Here is a 12,619-nt window from a genome sequence, read left to right on the forward strand (position 1 = left end):
AACATTCCCGCCACCTCCAAATGGACCCCACCTCCAGGGATATATTTCCCTCCCCACCCCTTTCCGTCTTCCGCAAAGACCATTCCCTCTGTGACTACCTGGTCAGGTCCACGCCCCCCCACCAACAACCCACTGTCCCGTCCTGGCACCTTCCCCTGTCACCGCAGGAATTGCAAAACCTACGCCCACATCTCCTCCCTCACCTCCATCCAAGGCCCTAAAGGAGCCTTCCACATCCATTAAAGTTTTACCTGCTCATCCACCAATATCATTTATTGTATCCGTTGCTCCCGATGCGGTCTCCTCTATACTGGGGAGACTGGACGCCTCCTAGCAGAGCGCTTTAGGGAACATCTCTGGGACGCCTGCACCAATCAACCACACCGCCCTGTGGCCCAACATTTCAACTCCCCCTCCCACTCAGCTGAGGACATGGAAGTCCTGGGCATCCTTCACCACTGCTCCCTCACCACCCGATGTCTGGAGGAAAATCGCCTCATCTTCCGCCTCGGAACACTTCAATCCTAGGGCATCAATGTGGACTTCACCAGTTACCTCATTTCCCCTTCCCCGCCTCACCCCAGTTCCAAACTTCCAGCTCAGTACTGTCCCCATAACTTATCCTAACTGCCTATCTTCCTTTCCACCTATCCACTCCACCCTACTCTCTGACCTATCTCCTTCATCCCCACTCCATTTCACCCACTGTACTCTTTGCTACCTCCCCCCACCCTCCTCTCTGACCTATCACCTTCATCCCACCCTCACTCACCTATTGTACTCTATGCTACTTTCTCCTCACCCCCACCCTCCTCTCATTTATCTCTCCACTCTTCAGGCTCCCTGCCTGTATTCTGATGTGGGGCGTTTGCCCGAAACGTCGATTTTCTTGCTCTTCGGGTGCTACCTGAACTGCTGTGCTCTTCCAGCACCACTCTATTCCAGAGTATTTACTTAGTATGTCTGCTATTTCCCTATTTTCCACTGATAGTATCACTGATTGCCAAGGAGTGCAATTTTTTCCCAAGTGACCTACTTTTCCTAAAGTATTTTTTTGTTGGATTTAATGTCATTTGTAGGCTTCCTTTCCTACTCTCCACTTCGGTCAGGTAGAAGACACAGAAGTTTGAACGCATGTACCAACAGATTCAAGCACAGCTTCTTCCTTGTCATTATTAGACTGATGAATGGACTCTCTAACTTCAAATAATGCTGATCTCATTAATATTGTTCTTGCCTCACATGATGTAACCTATATGCCTCACTCTGTCCATATTTTTTGTCACCCTATGATCTGTATGACCTTGCTTACTATGATCTGCCTGTACTGCTCACAAACAAAGCTTTTCACTGTGCTTAGGTACACATGACAATAAATTAAACCAAATCAAATCAGATCAGTAGCCATTGAATCCGTATTGTTGTTCTGTATTTTATTTCAGTTATCAGAAATGGATACTGCTAGTGTGGTATTGCTCCTGTTCTTGCCTCCAGCATAAGTTGCACCCGTGCTATTTGGAAGCTGGAAGCAGGGAACTGTAGCTGAAAATGAATGAAGCCACGAGGGGTTGGCTAATAACCATCAAGAAATGATGACAGTCTCCTATAAGAAGCACTTTGAACAATAGCCTCCCACCTGGTATTGTTTTCTAGCTATGGTTTCTCTGATTAAATCTTTCCCAAATGGACAGTTTTACCACAGAACTGTTTCTGCTGTATACCTACATCAGTGACGTTGACAGGTCAGCAATGGATGCCATCCCTGGAAAAGCCAGTATTGAGGGCTGAAACAGTCCTCTGCTGGCTTTTTCAGTAATTGAATGAGGAATATCAGACAGCAAGCCAAGAGAATCACCAGCTCTGCTACAAAATGAGACACTCACAACCTGGCTACATGCATACAAAGAAATGGAGGCATCATGTTATATACAAAGCATATTGATCTGACAACCAATGGATCAGATTTAAGGTCTAAATCCTGCCACATCCAGCCATTAAAGGTGGTGAACAATTCCCCAATGAAGGAAGCTTCATAAATTACCCCCGTCCTCCATGATGGAACCAGTTCAGTGCATCAGTGTAAAGGACAGGCTAAAAGGGTTTGAGTAATCTTTATCCACATGCGATGAGTAGATGATCCATCTCAGCCTCCCCCTTCAGTTCCAACATTATAGAGGCCAGTCTTCAGTCCTTTAAATTCACTCCACATGATAACATAAAATCAGATGAAGGTATTAGATAATGCAAAGCCATGGGCCCTGACAACATCTATGTTACCATATCGAAGAATTGTTTTCCAGACCATGCTGTAATGCTAGCTAATCTCTTCACAATACTGACAACACTGGAATCTACCAAGCAATATGGAAAATTACTACGCATGTCCTGTCCTCAAAAAGCAGGACAAATTTAATTGTTCTGAAGAAGGGTCACTGGACTCAAAATGTTAACTCTGCTTTCTTTCTATAGATGCTGCCAGATCTGCTGAGTTTCTCCAGCAAGTTCTGTTTTTGTTACAAATATAATTGGACCAATTACAAATCCATCAGTCAACTTTCAATCATTAGCACATTCATAGAAGATCTCATGAACAGCCCTACCCAGAGACATTTATTCAGCAACATTCTACTCACCAAAATTTCATTCAGGTGCTACCAGGGTCACTGCATTGCAGCCTTGCTCCAAACATGGTCAAAAGAGCAGAACTCAAGAGTTAAGGTGACCATAACTGCCCTTGGTATCAAGGCAGATTTTCATCAAGTATGGCATCGGGCGTACTAGCTAAACAGGAATCAAGGAAAATTCCGTTGGTTGGAGTCATACCTAACATAAAGGACAATGGGCTTGTCTGTTGGAGATCAATCAGCTCAGCCCAGGACATCACAGCAGAGGTTCCTCAGGGCTGCATCCTAGTTCCAGCTATTTTCAGCTTCTCCATCAAAATCAGGTCAGAAATGGAAATGTTGGCTGATCTTGATTCAGAATGATTCATACCTCACTAGATATTGGTGCGGTCTATGTGTGCATCCAGCAAGATCAGGACAACATCAGGTTTAGGTAAATGGCAAGTAACATTCCTGCCACAAAATTGATAACTAATGACCATCTTCATTGGGATAGAATCTAATCACCTGTTCTTAAAGTTCAGCAACATTATCATCTTTTAATCTCCCAATATTAAAGTCTTGGGAATCACCACTGACCAGAAACTTAACTAAGCTAGGCATATAAATAAAGAACAAAGAAAAAAGAAATTTTGCAGCCCAGGAACAGGCCCTTTGGCCCTCTAAGCCTGAGCCAATCCAAATGTACTGTCTAAACCTGTCAACCAATTCCTAAGCATCTGTATCCCTCTGCTCCCCATTACTCTGTCCAGACACATCTTAAATGAATCTACCATGCCTGCCTCTACCACCTCTGTTGGCAATGTGTTCCAGACACCCACCACCCTCTGTGTAAAGTACTTGCCGCGTGTATCCCCCTTAAACTTTTCACCTCTCACTTTGAAAGTATGACCTCTCGTTATTGAATCCTTCACCCTGGCAAAATGCTTATCTGTATCTACCCTGTCTATACCCTTCATGATTTGGTAGACCTCAATCAGATTCCGCCTCAAACTCTTTTTTTCTAATTAAAACAATCCTAACCTACTCAGCCTCTCTTCATAGCTAACACCTCCCATACCAGGCAACATCCTCGTAAACCTTCTCTGCACTCTCTCCAAAGCGTCCACATCCTTTTGGTAATGTGGCGACCAGAACTGTACACAGTATTCTAAATGCAGCCAAACCAATGTCATGTACAATTTTAACATGACCTGCCAGCTGTTATACTCAATACCCCGTCCGATGAAGGCAAGCATACCACATGCCTTCTTGACCATTCTATCCACCTGTGCAGCAACCTTCAGGGTACAATGGAACTGAACTCTCTCTGCTCGTCAACTTTTCCCAAGGCTCTTCGGTTCACTGTATAATTCGCTCTAGAATTAGACTTCCCAAAATGCATCACCTCACATTTGCCTGGATTGAACTCCAACTGCCACTTCTCCACCCAACTCTCCAGTCTGTCTATATTCTCCTGGATTCTTTGACAGTTCCTTATACTTTCTGCTACTCAACCAATCTTCGTGTCATCTGCAAACTTGCTGATCATACCAACAGTGCCCTCTTCCAGATCATTTATGTATATCACAAACAACTGTGGCCCCAACACTGACCCCTGTGGAACACCACTGATCACCTTTCTCCATTTCAAGAAACTCCCTTCAACTACTACTCTCTGTCTCCTGTTGTTCAACCAGTTCTTTATCCACCTAGCTAGAACACCCTGCACACCATGTGACTTCACTTTCGCTATTAGTCTACCATGGGGAATCTTATCAAATGCCTTACGAAAGTTCATGTATATGACATCAACTGCCCTTCCTTCATCTATCAACGTGGTCACTTCCTCAAAGAACTCGATTAAGTTGGTAAGGCACGATCTCCACCGCACAAAACTATGTTGCCTATCACTGATAAGCTCATTCTCTTCTAAATATAAATAGATCCTATCTCTCAGTACCTTCTCCAGGAACTTTCCCACCACTGACATCAGGCTCACTGGTCTGTAGTTTACATGAGGCGCAGAAATTGAACTGCTCGCAACATTTCTCTCTCCCAAAACCCTGTTTATTGTCTATACAAGCCTGTACAAGTCAGGATTGAGATTGAATACTTTCAACTTGTCTACAATTAGTTCAGCTCCAACAACACTCAATTAGCTTGATATTATTCAGGAAAATCGGCCTGGTTGACATTAATTTTAACTTTCACTCCTGTCACCAAAGCAGCAATATATAACATACACGAGATGCACCACAGCAGCTCGGCAAGATTCCTTCAACAGCCCCTTCCCAAACCTGTGACTCCACCACCAAGGTAAACAAGGACATTAGAATCATGGAAACAGCACTACCTGCAATTTCCATTCCAAACTACACATGACCTTGACTTAAGACTACATCTCTATTCCTTCTCTGTCAAAATCCTGGAACTTCCTAACAGCACTATAAAATTTACATGCTGTACAATTCAAGGAGACAACACCACCTTCTTAAGGGCAGTTAGGGATAGTTAATAAATACTGGCTTTGATATCAATGTTCACATTCCCCATAAAGACATTTTTTTAAAAAGAATGTTGCTCACCTAACAGATCCAAGGGGCTCCCATGTTTTTTTTTAATTTAATTCTGCTTCACAAAAAAAACTCAGTAGAAGGATCTGAGTTGAACTAACACCACATCCACAAGATTTACCTCACTGCATGCTCACAAATCCACATCTCCCTGTCTGGCAAAACATCTCCCTTTGTGCTAAAAGCAATACAGGAGCAAAATACCACTGATTCTGGAAATCTGAGATAAAACCAGAGTATGCTGGAGAAACTCTGCTGGTCTGCCAGCATCTGTGAGAGAGAAAACCAGAGTTAACCTTTCAAGTCAGAAAAGGTCCTTCTTTCGAACTCCTTTTGTGGCTGTTTCGGTTTGAACTAACTCCTAAAAGTTGGGATTTTCAATTTAGCATGGCTCAGGTTTTATGAAAGTCATTGTCGGAGACCCTAGAAAGTGTGTAGAGACTGGGGAGGTGGGATTGTCAGTAGGCTTGCCTCTGTGCACCAGCACTTAGTGGAAATCAGGCAGTCAAATAAAAAAACAGCTCTCCAGCCTGGATTCACAATCCATAACCTCCCCCGTACATTTTCCACATCTCAGTTATGTCTGCCCATGCTTCTACCTTCTCCCCCATGACATGTCCCATAGCCTTTCCTCTAACCTAACCCCCTCTACCCACGCTCAGAATCTGTTACAACCCTTATGCCAACTTAGTGTGATAAACATACCTACTTATAAACTCACTCACTACCCTTTGCCTTTATCTCTTCACCCTCCATCCAACATGGAAAGAACTCAGGACCCATGCTGAGATTAAATAAAGTCCTTAAGTGTCTATTTATGATGCACTATTTTTGAAAAATACGTTCATTGACTCAAAAAAATTAACTTCCTTTAACGTCTTACAAAAACAAACACTGTCGTTCATCGAACTGAAACAAAGAATTGTGAATGCTGAAAATCTGAAAGAAAAGGTGTTTAATTTAGATAAATGTGAGGTGTTGCATTTTGGTAGGGCAAACCAGGGCAGTACATACAATTAATGGCAGGGCCCTGGGGAGTATTACCGAACAAAGTGACCTAGGGGTGCAGGTGAATAGTTTCTTGGAAGTGGAGTTGCAAGTAGATAGAGTGGTGAAGGCGGCATTTGGCACATTTGCCTTCATTGGATAGAACACTGAATGTAGAAATTGGGACATCATGTTGTGGCTGTACAGGACATTGGTGAGGCTATTTTTAGAATACATCATACAATTCTGATTGCCATTCTATAGTAAGAATGTTGTTAAACTTGAGAAAGGGTGCAGACAAAACTTACAAGGATGTTTCCGGAACTCGGGTGTTTCAGTTATAGGGAGAGACTGAATAGGTTGGGGCTTTCTTTTCCTGGAGTGTCGGAGGCTGAGGGGTGACCTTATTGAGATTGATAAACTCAGGAGAGGCATGGATAAGGTGACTAGCTAAGTTCTTTTTCCTAGGGTGGGGGAGTCCAAAATTAAATGGTGTTGGTTTAGGGTGAGAGGGGAATGATTTGAAAAGGATCTGAAGGGTAACTTTTTCACACAGAGGATAATGCATGTATGGAAAGAACTGTCAGAGGAAGTGGTCAAGGTAGGTACAATTACAACAGTGGGAGAGTCTGCATTTCAGGCATAAACCCTTCAAGGACTCCCTTGCTCCTCAGATGCTGCCTGACCTGCTGTACATTTCCAGTGCTCTACTTTTCAACTCTGACTCTCCAGCATCTGCAGTCCTCACTTTCTCACAATTTCAACACTTGAAAGGTATGTGAATGGATATATGAATAGAGGGATGGGTGCCAAATGCTGGCAATGGGACAAGGTCAGATTGGGATGCCCAGTCAGTCAGACCAAAGGGCCTGTTGCTGTAGTATATGACTCTGACTCCATAAAACAGAAGAAACCTGTCAGGTCTGGCAGCATTGGTGGAGAGAAAGCAGAGTTAATGCTTTGAGTCCAGTCACCCTTCTTCAGAACTGATGTAGTTAGAAAAGGTGAAGACATGAGGTCGGTGGGGGGGTTGGGGGGGGTTGGGGGGGTTGGGGGGGTTGGGGGGGTTGGGGGGGTTGGGGGGGTCGGGGGGGGGGGGGGGGGGGGCGAGGCCAGGGGAATGAGTGAGCTGATAGGTGAAGAGAAAGCCTAAAGAGAGATAATGCCAGAATAAACAATATGAGTCCAATATGACTCTTCTTCAGAACTCCAGAATCCACAGTATTTGGCTCTTCTCTTGCTTGTATCAGAGAGCTGGGCCAGGCATTCAAGTGTAAAGGTTGGCTTTATAATAGCAAAGGAACAGACATGAAAGCAGATTGTGGGTTTGCCCTTTTTCTATGGCTACTGTATTGTACAGAGGTAAGCAACAGAGAGACCATAGAATGGAAAATAATAACAAGCTTTACCTTGTTTTTTTTTAAAACATGGTGCTTGAATTTGACAGCTGTTATGACAGCTGGAAAACACAAATATTAATTTGTAAAGGTCAGTCACAGTGGCTGGTGAACAATTTCTCGGGAAAGCTGTTTAAATGCTGTAACTATTCCTTCAGGAATTTCTTTCAAACATCAGTTTTAACTGAAATGACGCAATTCTGTTCATCAACTACATTTAATTTGAAGACCTACAAAAAAATCGTAAACCTGCAGTATAAAACCTTATGGTTTTCTTAAATTGCCACTGGGGATTCAGGCAATATAACAGGTTAATTACTTGAAGCATGAAAATTCATTGAAAAACATGTTGACTATGGCAGGACGTTAGAACCAGTGCTTAATATTCAAGAACATGTGATTACTGAGTATTGCTTATTTAACTTAAAATACTGCTTAAAGCCCAATTAAATAGATTATGTGAATGTTTGCTGCATTTAACAGCTCCCATGACTTAGAAGATAAAAGCAGCAAAGATTCTCTGGATGATGCAGAATTAGCCAATAGCAATTTTGTTTCAATTAACTTCAGTTATCTGGGCTAGAAAATAGGGAACAGTTATCCTGGGGTCTTGCTCTTGATTATTATTTAGAATTGAACATTGGTAAATGTCTGGACAAAGACAGAAAAGAAAAGGATTGTTGTGGATCTTTCTTTGATGGAAGGGCTTACTCACAATCAATGCCCACCTGAGCAATGAGGTATAGGCAGTGAGAGAAACAAATGGATTTAGTTTTATCTCATATTAGATTTATGAACTTACCATTTAAGCTGCTCCTGTCAATTAGGTTGGTGTCTGCTGGCCAGAATGCTCCATCTCCATGTACACTCCTACCTGCTGAGCAAAGAACATATATAAGCGCTCTGGAACTGAGCTAGATTTCAATATGGTGGAATGGCGTTAGATAAGAAACCTTTAGTATCAACTTGAGCAAAAAGCAACGGCGGATGAAATAAATTAAGGTGGGCGGCGTGAGGGATTGTGGTCATGTAAATAAGTACAGCGGTTACAAGAACAGGTTTTAACCTGGGAAATTCTGCAGTGATTGGACATCATTTAACAATATAAACATGTGTGTGTTGCAACACCGTACATGAATCTCAACACCATCCAGGACAAAGCAGCCTACTGACTGGAACCCCATCTATCAACTTAAACATCCATTCTCTCCATCACCGGTTTGCGCCAGCTATGAGATGCACCACAGCAACTAACTGAGACTCCTTTGACAATATCTTCCAAACCTATATCTCTTCTAACTCAGAGTAGAAGGACATCAGGTGCATGAGAACACCACCATCATCACCTAATTGGTTCCCCTCCATGCCACACACCATCCTCACTTGGAACTATGTTGCTGTACCCTCATTGTCAGTGGGTAAAAACCTGCAACTCCCTGAAAACAGATACTATACAGACTGCAGCAGTTCAAGAAGGCAGATTACCACCATTTTTCAAAGAGGTTAAGGATGAAGAACAAATATCGACTTTTCAAATTACATTCCCATTTCATTAATGAGTTTGAAGGAATGGAAGTAACATTGTTCATTGAACCACTGCAGTCTATGGGATACAGGTCCATTGACAGTGCCGTTAGTAAGGAGATTCCCAGTTATTACAACCAGGTGAAAAAAAGCAAATTAACTCTCTTCTTTTCAACCTCCTTGTCAGGTACAGTAAAAGTTTAAGTTCTTTTTAGCACATACCTATAACTTTCCCCAAATAAGATGTGGCAATCTAACTTGTACTGTAGCTGTCAACTGCAATCTTTTCTTGAGCTGAATACAGCAAGTTTATGACCCACTATCTCTGAGAAATATAACTGCTGCAATCACTCATTAATGTGTGTGATTGTCCACCAAGGAAATTCTGTGTCACTGCTCATGGGTTCCCTGGGTCCTTGTGTAGCTGATAAGTCTGATCCTGGAGCTGCACTGCCCACCACACACTTAGCAGGTATTTCTGGGAGGCAGAATTGGTCCTTGGCCTTGGAATCAGTGGCATTTCTTATTTCAGTTCCTTTTCTGTACTTCCTCTTGACACCGGGTGTTCTTGAAGAATTGCGTCCCTTCATACAGGAGTTGTCTCCAAGTCGGCTTCTTCTGAACAAGGAACCCCCATGTTTTGACATGTGTTTTGTATTTCTTGAGGTAAGCCTTCATGGAATTTTTGAAACACTTCCTTTGTCCTTCTCTTGAGTGCCTTCCTTGAACTGGGTGAAGAAGATTTACTTTGACAATCGGAACTCAGGCATCCTAAGCACACGGCCAAGGGAGATGGTTTCAGATGATCATAGCCTTGATGCTGCTGTTGTTAGCGGCTTTAATGGCACTGATGTTAATATGCCTGTTCTCATAGCTAATATGGAGAACCTGTCTTAAAAAGCAATGATGGTAATTCTCAAGGGCCTTGAGGTGGCATCTCTATGTATTCCAGGTTTTGAAGCCATGTATAAGAATCAGAAAGCTGACTGCAGGATTTGTTATCAGCACAGAAGTCACGGTCATCAAAATCTTTCGTTCTTAGGTGCCCGCAGGTGCTGCTTGCAGATTGGATATAACATTGTATCACCAATCGATGTCAGTCTTAAATGAGAGGTAGCTTCCCAGGTAGGGAAACTGTTCCACATTTTGCAGGATTTCTCCATTGATCTTAATGTCAGAATGGACTGGAACTTGGCCTGGGAGAGGTTGGTAAAAGATTTGCGCCTTCTTGAGGTTGAGACTGAGACTAATTCTTCAGTATGCATCCGTGAAGGCATTAAACAAGGCTGAAAGGCTTTTTTCCAAGAGAGATTTTATCATCTGCATACTGAAGTTCCACATGCAAGGTCAATATTGTTTTCATCTTGGATTTCAAACAGTTGAGTTTCAGAGGTTTTATTTTGTCGATCCTGTAGATAATTTCTACACTGCTGCTCTTGACAAGATGAAGGGGATAAAGACTGAACCTTTGTGCTGTCACTTGAGCATGTGTGTGCACACACACAGGCAGACACACAAGGGTAGAAAGGGTAATTGCCCAATATAAAAGAAGGCTAATAAAGAACATATGGTTTAGAATTCTTTTTTGGTACTCATGAGTTGTTACGTTTTAAACTGAGACCACAATTAGTTAGTTGATTATTGGACTGTCAGCAGCAGAGATTATTGCAGTTATCTTTTCAGTTCTCAGTATCTTAACACTGCTTTCCAGTCAGAGATGTCATCAGATGCTTTTCATCTTAAAGAACTGAGAGAAAGCCTCTTTTAGCCTGTGATCAGTTTGCAGTCAAAATCAATCACCTCTCTGCCAAAGAGAGAACCTCTTGAAATATCAACTTGCATTTATATACCATCTGTTAAAGTTTATGATTCTCCAAACTTATGTTTCATTTCCAACTTGTGAAGGTTCTCATCAGGCTGCTAATTAAATAGAAGAATGAGGTGCAGTGGAGGCCGGAGGCCGGGGGCCGGGGGGGGGTTGGGGGGGGGGGGGAGGTGGGGGTGGAGGGGGGGCAGGTAGACTGGTTTCCTGAAATATCGTCAACCTGTGTTGGACAGGAGATGCTTGTGGCACTAAGTCAGTCCATTTCAGTCCACTAAAGTCCCAGGTACTAAATCAGCAGTCTGTATTTTATAAAAGCATGATAAGGGTTTAAATGCAGTAACTGTGAAGGAATGGCAATATTGTTTTGAATCATTAATGTGTGTGGCTTGATGGTGAACTTCCAAGTGGTGCAAGTTAGTGATATTCCTAAATATTAGTCTCCCTTGTGCTTCTTGGTGGTAGAAATTATAAATTTGGAAGATATTGTTGAACAAAACTTGACAATGTGCAGAAATGCGTTTTGTGCACAAAGCCTATTGGCGTCACTTGTGCCAATCATGGACAGAGTAAGTGTTTCGGTGTGCTCGTCAAAAAGACTGCTTTGTTTGATTTGATGTTAATCATTTTGTGCGTTATTGTTCCTGCACTCATCTGGGCAAGTGAAGAGTTCTTTTTATTTGTTCTGAGGAGTGGGAATTGCTGGCAGTAGCTCGACATCAGCAGGATATTTCCTTGTCCATGATTGACTAAGTCCCTGAGACTTCATGGGATCCCATGAGTCAATTTTGAGGACATTGAGGGCAAGTCCCGTCCCAATATATATTGCTGCGCAGTCTCGTCAAGTGATTTTGTCCTATCAGTGGGTCAAACCTGGCAATGATGGCAGAGAAATTTAGTATATTAGTTACATTGTAAGATTTAATGAATATAGCTACGGTATGCTATAGCTTGACTAGTCACTCAATTTTAGCATAAGACTCAAAATGTTATGAGAAGTTTGCAAATTTGACTGAGTTGGCTGCGTCTTCATTGTTTTCAGAGTCCAGGTTAATGGTTAGAAGTATTCTTATTGAATATTTCTGCGGAAGTCTCATACAACACAGTGGCTTGCTAGGACACTTCAGAGGGCACTTACTAATCAACCTTTATGGAAATTTGGAATTATATGTAGGCCAGATTTCCTTCCCTGAAGGACATCAGACGACTTCCAACAACAATGTGGGAGTTTCATGGTCACTTTTATGGAGATAGCATTTCACTCGAGATTCATTATGAAATTGAAGTTACATTCCACCATCTGTTCAGGTGAGACATGAATTTGTTTCTCCAGAGTACGCTTGGATCCTTAGATTATGAGTCAAGTAACTCAACATGACCATTATACCCCAGTCCCCTTAATCTGAAAATAAGCCATCTTTTCCATTCTTTTAATTTCTCATGACATTCCTTACAGCAAAGAAATTTTAAAAAACAGTTCTTGCACTAATTTTATTTGTCTTAGTCTCTGTCTTCATTGTGTTTCTTTCCATCTCATACCGCTTTTCTTTTTACTGTCTCTGCAATAAGTCATTCGCTAACTATTCTTTTTCGTATAATTCCTGATCCAATTAAAAAGGATAAAATGAGATGCTGAAAGAACAGAGAATTGGGATTCACAGACATAACTCAGTTGAATCATTTGCACAGATGCACTGCATCTAATGACTG

The 12,619-nt window shown here is 42.2% G+C and overlaps 1 protein-coding gene across 2 annotated transcripts in view; it reads right to left on the reverse strand.

Moving 5' to 3' along the window:
- dcc (DCC netrin 1 receptor) overlaps window positions 1-12,619 on the reverse strand; it is a 1,336,447-nt gene that overhangs the window by 106,432 nt on the left and 1,217,396 nt on the right. For both annotated transcript variants that reach the window (XM_072574203.1, XM_072574193.1), the window contains exon 22: window positions 8,366-8,437. In XM_072574203.1, coding sequence (XP_072430304.1) covers window positions 8,366-8,437 — 72 coding nt within the window. The remainder of the gene's footprint in view (window positions 1-8,365; window positions 8,438-12,619) is intronic.

This window comes from Chiloscyllium punctatum, chromosome 1 (genome assembly GCF_047496795.1).
Source record: "Chiloscyllium punctatum isolate Juve2018m chromosome 1, sChiPun1.3, whole genome shotgun sequence".
In the NCBI taxonomy this organism is placed as follows: domain Eukaryota; kingdom Metazoa; phylum Chordata; class Chondrichthyes; order Orectolobiformes; family Hemiscylliidae; genus Chiloscyllium; species Chiloscyllium punctatum.